At 32.8% G+C, this 9,874-nt stretch overlaps 1 protein-coding gene across 1 annotated transcript in view; it reads left to right on the top strand.

Moving 5' to 3' along the window:
• The window catches only part of LOC117109636 (adhesion G protein-coupled receptor L4-like), a 15,406-nt gene extending 6,823 nt beyond the window's left edge, over positions 1 to 8,583 (top strand). The window contains exons 5-14 of the mRNA XM_033252024.1: positions 287 to 404; positions 955 to 1,025; positions 1,172 to 1,283; positions 2,125 to 2,225; positions 3,484 to 3,589; positions 4,050 to 4,270; positions 4,744 to 4,810; positions 5,065 to 5,168; positions 7,091 to 7,259; positions 8,151 to 8,583. Coding sequence (XP_033107915.1) covers positions 287 to 404; positions 955 to 1,025; positions 1,172 to 1,283; positions 2,125 to 2,225; positions 3,484 to 3,589; positions 4,050 to 4,270; positions 4,744 to 4,810; positions 5,065 to 5,168; positions 7,091 to 7,259; positions 8,151 to 8,225 — 1,144 coding nt within the window. The 3' untranslated portion in view covers positions 8,226 to 8,583. The remainder of the gene's footprint in view (positions 1 to 286; positions 405 to 954; positions 1,026 to 1,171; positions 1,284 to 2,124; positions 2,226 to 3,483; positions 3,590 to 4,049; positions 4,271 to 4,743; positions 4,811 to 5,064; positions 5,169 to 7,090; positions 7,260 to 8,150) is intronic.
• The last annotated feature ends 1,291 nt before the right edge of the window (positions 8,584 to 9,874 follow it).

The raw sequence follows: 9,874 nt of genomic DNA on the forward strand, positions 1-9,874 counted from the left end.
AGATGTGTATAAGAGACAGATATATACCTTTGTACATAATTATATTAATAATAATATAAATTAATGAATATTGTTTCCAATACAGGTAACGTACAGTACAGCAATTTTATCTGATTAGAACATTCCAAAAAGTCTATTGTTGAATCCCGTATCATATTTTTACTATTTACTATCTGCTGATCAGTACTAGTGCTAATGATGATAGTGTTTTTAAAAAATATTTTCAGCATTATGATATTATATATACATGTACTATTATTATATATCATTCGATTGATACTTTCAGAGATAGTACGGATGTTGAATATCGGTATTTGACGGAAATATTTATGTGCAATGTTTATGATATCGTAAACAGTTCCCGCCTCAAAGCAAAATTGAATTTTAGCATATTTCAGAAAATGGTAAGTAAATGAAAAACACTGACGTCCTATGTTAGATTTAGAGGCAAAAGATATTAGATGGTAGATTATCACATATATTCTTATATATTTATCGGCAAGTGTTATAATTTAAAGTTATATAGAAGATAACTAAATATTTAATCAAGTTAATTATTTTTTTCAAATACGCCTTCAATAAAAGGTTAGAATGGAATAATAATCGCATCAATTGAAACCTATTAAGCAAAAGAATGTACCCATCTCATAAAGATCGCTTGAGCAAAAATTAGGCGCTGCACGCATGAAGAACTTTGTGGCGGAACATCCAGGAAACTCCCTGGTAACATGGTGTGTCTAATTTTGTTTGTGACATAAATCTATTTTTCTCGTTCTTCAAAAAATTTAGTTTCCTACAATTTTTGCATAAGCCACAAATATGTTTTTATAGAAAATTTCAAGAAACCCGCAGAACTAAAAAAAATGAATATATGCTTTCAAAGTGCTAAGTGAAGTATATTTGACTATTTGTGGTGATTAAGTCGAATTCTACCATAATTATATATTTCTATAGGATATATTATACACCGAAAATGAAGCTGTTGACAAAGAGCCAGTTTGCCTATTTTTCAACGAAGCACAATTGTAAGATTTTTATTTTTTTCTTGAATCATGGAGGAAATATATTAAAATTTAAAACACTAAATGGGTATAATTGTTGTAAATGAAGTAGGCCTAAGCAATAAGTAAATTAATGTATAATATTGTCATACGATTTTGACTCAATGAAGGACCTGGACTGATGAAGGTGTGAAAACCACTTACCATTCTCAAGACAAAGTATCTTGCTCTTCTGACCATATTACCAGTTTCAGCGTATTGATGAAAGTTACTAAGGCAGAAGTATGTATTCATTCATGTATTTCATTATCAATTCTTTTCTTTATGTACACACAGTACATCAAATGCATTTTGTACATACATAGCAAAGCCGGTTAAATAACCTTTTTTTATATAAGTCTGACATACATATAGGCCTACATATATAACAATATCCAGTGTTTGTCAAACAGACTACTGTAGTAAAAAGTCATTAAAAGTCATAATGAAAATGATAATTTACAGTGGTGTTCAAAGTAATCTTTGTACGTTAGAAAACTAAAATTGGTGTCAAAAATGTTATCAACCACGTTATAAAGATCATTGTCAGCTTATGTTGTAGCTAGTCCTACATTTGACATTGTGTGGAGAGCATTACATTTTAAACTTCATGTTTAACAAAATGTATTTGTTAAAGGCATAAAGCAGTGCCTTCTTTAAAAAAAGTTTGCCCTTCTCTTGTGTAATATTCGCTTAATACTTATAAATAGGCTTATTTAAATATACTACTGCCAATGTAGTTTACTTCGCAGAAACGAATTTTATGAGACTGTTTCCTACAGTACCTAATTGCTCAATCCGATTAGTGGCTGATGTGACGTTTCCTGCCATGAAACTTTCCTATCGTTCTTATATCAACACTTCTTTTATACTTTTAGTTGTAAAGCTTTATCAACCTGAACGTAAACAGAATAATTTTGCCAAACCAAACAACAACAAACGTTAGGCGAATAGTAGGCCTATATCAGATTTTTTTTAAAAAAAGGACACACATTAGCAGACTCTCTTTGAATGTAGCTCCAAATCCAATTGAGGTTGGTTATTTTTGAATGTTTAATGATATTCATGGTTTTCAATTACATAGCCTATACAGGACAACAAAACTTTGAGCCTGATGTCGAAAGTGTGCGTTTCTCTTTCACTCATCGCTTTAGTTCTTTCTCTCATCGTTTACTGCTCATTTCCGTAAGTTATTTTTTTAGTAATTTTAAATGGTGATTTTAAAATGTTAACACACTACGACAACAAAACATCGCATTGTAGTAAACAGTATATATACATTTATTTGTCCAAAAAGAAGCACTGATTTTTAGTAAACCAAAGTAAGAGAGTAAACAAATGTATTACCTGAGAAAACCAAGTTGATCAAATAAAAATGATATGAAGAATATTACTAATAATTGGAACTCAATAGCATAACTTATTTCTTTATTCAATGCCTTAAACTCTAATTCAACATGCATTTAAGTTTAATTTTTAATGTGTTTATCTAATGTTAATGTATTTCTAAATAAAATGAGTCTCATTGTTGGAAAATTAAAGATGTCAGTATTTCAAATGTAGGTGTATGGGAACTAGGTACTGAAAAATCAGCATCAAAGATGAACTAATTTGTACAAAATAGAAAGACTAGAAATACAGAATATGCAGAGAGAACACTTTCATAATTAGAAAATTCACTTAAAACGTGAGATATTTTAAAATATAAATAACAAATTATTCAAAAACATTTTGGTGAATATCTCAAAATGACTTCACCAACGATGCGTCTCATTTTGTGGTGACCTCACAATATTTTCTTGTGATTAATTAATGAACCATTACTATATAACTCTTACGTATTATTTATATAGTATTACATATATATATATATACATATATATATATATATATATATATTTAATTCAATTCAATTTCTAACAGCATTTTATATTATGTAAATAAAAAGTAGTCAAACCTGATAAAGTAGAGGGTAAAATAGCATAGCTTGAAATGTAATATATGTACATATATATACAATTATATAAATATTAATAGCACTGCTTAAATAAGAACATATTGTAGGGATTTTTCATGCCCTCCCAAAAAAAAAAATAAAAAATGGGAATTTTGCTCTCGCTTCGAGCCGACATCATCCATCGCCCACAGTGGGCGATAGATGATCACTGATATGATGTCGTAATTCTATATCGCCCTTCAAAAGCAAAACAATAATTTCTTGATAAATGTGTGCGAGGGAGAGTGTCTTATCTTTAGACCATCGTGACCCATGCGCAGATCTATACAATTGGCTTTAAGCTCACACTGAAATCGTGTTTAAACGAGAAACTGGCTTGTATGTACGCTGCCGTATTTAGGAAGGACACATAACATAACATTGGAGTATAAATATTTATAGGAAAATACAACATAGGCCTATGCATATTTACTTGTTTACCTTTAGGGAACTATGGAAATCACTCCGCGTCTCAATCCACAAAAACCTGATCGTTAACATGATTTTGATGCAATTACTGTTTATTTTGGGGATCGACAAGACAGGACACAAGGTAAGTAGGTATATCACTGTAATACATAGATTCTCATATCATAATTTTATTATCAGATTCAGATTATTCTTTATCTGTATCCATTTGAATTGTTTCCCCCAACAAAGCATGACATTAATAAACTAGGACAAATATAAACACGGTATAAATATATTACAGACTACTATTACAATATTATAAAGGTGTTTAACAATTATTGACTTAAAATATCGCTATTCGCAATTCGCAATCCTTGTTCTATAATTGAATAAAATAGAAACTAAAATGCATTTATTTGTTCGTTTGTTCATTCCTTCGATTCTTCATTTGATTGCTATTCTTTTGTTCGTTTCTCCGTCCACCCATCCTCCTAGAAAGACATGTGCTGTAAAATCATTAAATTATACGATGTACGAGTATCTATCAGGCCTACGTACATTCTGCATTATCCATCGAAGCGTTTCAATCATTTACTTTTCAGATCACATGTGCAGTTGTTACCGTTCTTCTTCACTTCACTGCACTGAATACTTTCACTTGGATGTTCGGTGAAGCGGTATACTTGCTTTTCAAAGTCTCCACGTCGGCCCCTAGCCAGCACAACCGACTTCGAAATTACATGACAGTGTGCTATTGTATTCCCCTTATCGTCGTTGTCATTTCTTCGGCTGGATTCACATCCCGATACAATCATGATAAAATGTAAGTTACTAATTAATTACTAATGCTGGAGACACAGGGGTTGTTCCAGTAGTAGAGAGATTCCCTACCCGTCGGGCAAAATAAGAAACAATTTGTCATGGAGAAAAACAAATCGATTAAATAAGCCTTTGAAACTCTAGTCATAGTTTTCGGAGGTTCGTCCCCGGGACCACATTCGATAGATTTTGAGTGACGCCCAACACACCCTCTCCAATCACTGGGGAACTTGGACACTAGGTCTGGCAAATCGTGGTGCCACCTCACTAGCGAATTGTATTGTTAAAATGCATGAACGTATGAGTGAGCCCGAAAGGCATCCCCACAAAAATAATACGGTATATGGTATAGGATTTTGTAATGTTAAAGGATAACAAAAGTGACATTCCTATGGATGGCGTACACATATTCTTTATCTTAATTACTTCAAAAAAGAGACAGTAACAATGTTTATAACATTTTTTGACTATTTCCAGTTGTTGGCTTAGTCAGGAAAGAGGAATGATATGGGCATTCGTAGCGCCAGCGATTTGCATTGCTATGGTAAATACCGTTTGAGTAATACTAATAGCTTACAAAAAAAAAGTTTGATACCTCAAATGATTAATTTAGTATTTTTTTGTAAATGTTTTAACCACTAAATAATTTGATTTTAATAATAGGCCTATTATTAATAATATCTTACAAAAGAAGGTTAGTGTAACGTTTTTGTAATAATGCGTATGATTCACATTCTCTTCTACAAATACATTTACCTTGTTAATACTGTACACATTTTTCAATGGATTTTTCTCAAGGTTAACACTGGAATAATGTGCGTTGTTTTGAGAATTATCTACAAACGAGCCGGTAATATGGTAGGAAAACCAGCGGCAGAGAGGAACAAGTTTAAACAATTGAGGTAATTGTAAAACAACGTGGATAAGTAATTATAACAGTGCTCGAACAGGAAAAAGTGCTCGAATAAAAGTACGATTACACAAAGGATAAACGTAAAAACTTACACTCATTTTAATATATAATATCTGTCTCTTATACACATCTAGATGTGTATAAGAGACAGATGCATAATCAATACAGGGTGAACTAAAGCAGAGTACTTGGTTGCCTAAAAATGAATATTATATCCATGGTTACATTATAATTTTGCCATTATTTTACATATATATTATTTTGAATTAACATTTTTATGCATGTAAGAGTGTTGTGCAAATGTGTCTATCCCTTCCTCCCTGTGGAATGTTTGTACACTTGTAAACATTTTGATAATGTTGAATGATCCCTAACGTAAATTTTTCTGGCCTAGATAAAAAAAAATAATGAAAAAGTTCCAACGAGTGGAAAACAAATTTATAGATGGAATCTTACTTGGGTAACTGCTTGGAAAGCTCTGCATCATTTCCACCCGATTCTACCTAATAGAAACTAATCACTTAGGTAGAATTGGCTGACCATTTTCACTTTTCATCATAACACCTCTGATCATAATATGTATAGCTTATACGTATTCATATAATGATTTGATACTGCCTCGGGTAACCATTTTTGTTTTCAAACTATAATTTTCAATTGAAAAATAGAAAAAAAAAATGTTGCCATTCCTAAAACAAAAATCTATTATATACTTTAATTTTCATCTAATTTTTAACCATGCTAAATTTATTCCAGTTCACACTTCACAAGGCCACTTGTTTTGAATGTATAGGCTTACGGCTATATAACACTTCTTCGCTATTGACAAATATTGATGCATTGTATGAGAAAAAAAATCGTACATTGTCAGGATAAAATACAAATAGGACCTTCTTATCTTATTTCCAAAAGTCTGAACACCTTAAACTAATATTAAAAAAAAGTCAAACATTTTACTTCTACCAGTACAGTTGGTCAGGTTCAACATAACCACCTTCGACAGACCACAAGTTAATTGATTAGGTTTTGAATAAGAAAACAGGCTAAATTCAGTTTCTCTTGACATACGGTAACTCAGGAACCACATCTGTTAACTCTGGCGTGAACATTTACTGATAGTTTACATTATTTTCTTCTCTATAGCATAGGAATATAATGATTAAGAAGGATGCATTTTTTTTGCCAAGCCGCGGCCCAGCCGCACCATTGACCAACATACCACAACCTAGCAAGAAGATTACCCCCATGTTCTGAAGATATATAGTAATTTGACATCATTATCTGTTCTGACAGTGACAAAATTTCATTGTATACAATAAATTAAATAGTATTCTATTAAAGAAATAATACCGTACACTTTTGTTTTCACCCAACCTCATTTATTGTTTTCTTTCCCTACCATAATTCAACCGACCACGGATCAGCCACACATGTCATAGCTTTATTCCCCTTCCAAAAGCATTCACGCACTTGCATTTCTTTCCCACTACTGATAATTTTTGTAAAGCCATAAATCCATAAATACTAAAATACAACAATGCTGTGAGTAACAATCTTTCTCTTGAATAAATCATGTTTTGAATTTAAAGTGTTTTTATTGTTTTGCTTCACCACAGCCCTGACAATAGTTTAAAAGATATTTTTATAAAAAAAATTTTTTTATATTAGATTACTACTACAGAACATCATTAAAATTGCCCTATACCTTACCGGGCCCTTGGTGGTCCCCTGGACCCCCGCCTCATTGCAATTATATATTATATTTGTTGCAGCCTCACAACCTGACCACTTCAATACTCGTAGAAAGGCCATGGAAGGTTCTCTGTAAATTGTTCTGTGATACCATCATTCCTTCATGATTGGTTACACAATCACATAAGCCTCATTTCAAACTCTGATTTTATTATACAGAAAAACTACTCGTGGTACATTAATGTTGCTACCACTCATGGGCACCGCATGGCTCTTCGGGCCGTTTGCTTTCAATTCGGATACTGTATTCCTTGATTACGTCTTCAACTTGATGAACGGATGTCAAGGGGTCTTCATATTCCTTATTTACTGCGTCTTTGATAATGAGGTAAATTCAGTTATTTAATTGTTTTCAGTTATTAGCGAGCTTTCGAAATTGGCGAGGCGGGGAGCTGCGACGGGGAATTCAGTCAACCATGAACGTCGTACTATGCACTTCCCGTCTCAACATCAAAGCTGTTTCGATTTACAGGACGACGCACTCCCTCGTATCGCGTGGTCAATTATGCAGGCCCCCCAGCGAGCACTTATTTATAAAACTCACGTTGCCGCAGTCACACAACAAAACTTAAAGCCCGTTGTCAAATCCACACAACGAACGACTTCCCCATGTATTCACATGCGCAGTACGGTTTCACGCTCCACTGCCCGTCGTAGAACGCCGCGTCGTCCAATGTACACTGCTTTTTTTGTAATATAATTAGTAACTATAACGTCAGCCTTTGGGACTGTTGCCTTTTTGGCATTCTTAATTTCTATTAGGACTATTATCTATTCTGGGGAAAAAGATATTATTAAAGCTATCCACACTATCACAATTCATATAATGAACAGATTGCTTCGTGATAGCGCAACATTTAGTTATGTATTTAAAAAATTAGCCATTCAGCACGTCATCAACCCATGAATCCATCAAGAACAAAATGTCGATATGAAACACAAAGTAGTAATCAGAGCAAAGATCGTGTATGATGTTGATGTTGTATTCAGCCATGAAATGTCCCTGTAGTGGGATGAATAAAGTCCCCATCATTGTATGCTTGCTCTGTGTCTCCAGTTAAAAGTTGCCATAGTCTTTAGGCGTTGGTGGTGCTCTTTCAAAATAACCCGATAAAATGGTCTATCATCTCTATACGTTTATCAATTGGTCATTTAACTACGAAGGTTTGTATGCATACTTTTCTCATAATTTACCGTAGAAAATATTATTTTATTACAGACAAAGGTGTGTCTCAAAAAACGATTCAAGATAAATGAAGTAAATCCGCAGACGGAAATGACGCAAAATCAGTGAATATAATGCATACTTATTGCTTAAGTATTCAATATACTGCACATAATTATAGTATTCAAAGTAAAATGTACTATGTTTTTTGATGTAAACACTGCGTCTAAATAAAACTTTATGTGGTAATAATCTGTTTCTGTGTTTTTAACATGTCAAAAACACATTATGGGCCTGCAAGTATCTAGTTCGGGATCCAGCTTACTGAGAATTAATGAAGTATCTGACCATATAGTCCATAATGCACTAGTCTATGTTAGAAATATTAAGACGTCAGGTACCTTATGTGTTTAAAAATTGTATTTTGAATGAACGATTGGAGCATTAGTAATGCCAAATATATGTTTTAGTTTGTAAAATAGCTTGCGAATAAATGAATTGTGTATAAGAGACAGTATATATATATAATGTCAATAGGGGTTTAACTTTTATGATGGAGCATGTAGAAATAAACAACAAAGGCTTGGCCTAAGGCCTAAGGTAGTCATGAAAAATTGTAAGTTTGGTATTAAGTGTAAACATATTCTAGATGTTTTACGTTAAATAAATAATAATAATAATAATAATAATAATAATAATAATAATAATAATAATAATAATAATAATAATAAATAATGATGTCATCTTATTAAGGCCAACTCAAACAGCGTCGGTCGACGCAGCCCGACGCGATTTGTTGTCGCGTCGGGTCTGTGTGAGTTGAACGCAGACGCGATGGTGTGCGTCGGCTGCAGTCGCGTAGTAGAATATTAAACGTGTTTAATATTTCTCACGACGGCTTAAGACTGTCCCCGACGATAAATCGGGTCGGGCTGCGTCGGCCGACGCTGTCTGAGTTGGCCTTTTGGTTTGTATGTGTAACCATGAATCTAAAATGTATATAATAGGCTATACTGTATAGCTTTATCGTGTAATGGACCTTTCTGCTAAGCCGGCCCTACCCATTGGACATTGTTGCTAAGGTCCCCCTTAAACAACGGTGTTAAAACATATGGTACGCAAACATGTGCGTTTGTGGGACAACACGCGTGGTTCTTAGACACGAGCGTACTCCTAGGCCTGTTCTGATTGGTCACTTGTTAAGTTTGAATGACACCCCGGAAATGTCCATTAAGCATAATGTGTTTCTTAATATTATCGTTATTGTTCTGATATTCGCTATTCATTTAATAATTTTTTAACAATTAAAGGAATTACTATTATGCATAAAACTTAACAGAAATACATAATTTAAAAACAAAACTAAATCACAAAGACAAAAATCGTTAGGATATGTATCAGAACAAAGAAATCGTTATACTTTGAGCATTATTATTTTCCAAATTGATTGCGTTCTATAGATATTTTTACGCTGCTTACAGATAAATTGTAACCGATAAAGAACTGAAAGCAACGTTTACAATAACAATAAATAAGTGGTACAAAAGTGAATACTGTATAGCCTTAATATTTACATATACAACAATGTCTAGTTTCAAGTAAATAAGTTTATAAATTATTATGAATAAACATTAACCTAATAAATTGGTTGAAAATTGTTCAGTAATAGTGAAATGCCATTTTGGTATAAATATATCATACTTAGTACCGTAATTGAAATAATATTATAGTAGTATGGTATAACGCTTCACAATTTTCCTTAAAGATGTACTATCAGT

This window comes from Anneissia japonica, unplaced genomic scaffold (genome assembly GCF_011630105.1).
Source record: "Anneissia japonica isolate Jap-2015-1 unplaced genomic scaffold, ASM1163010v1 scaffold287829_len2072220_cov186, whole genome shotgun sequence".
NCBI lineage: Eukaryota > Metazoa > Echinodermata > Crinoidea > Comatulida > Comatulidae > Anneissia > Anneissia japonica.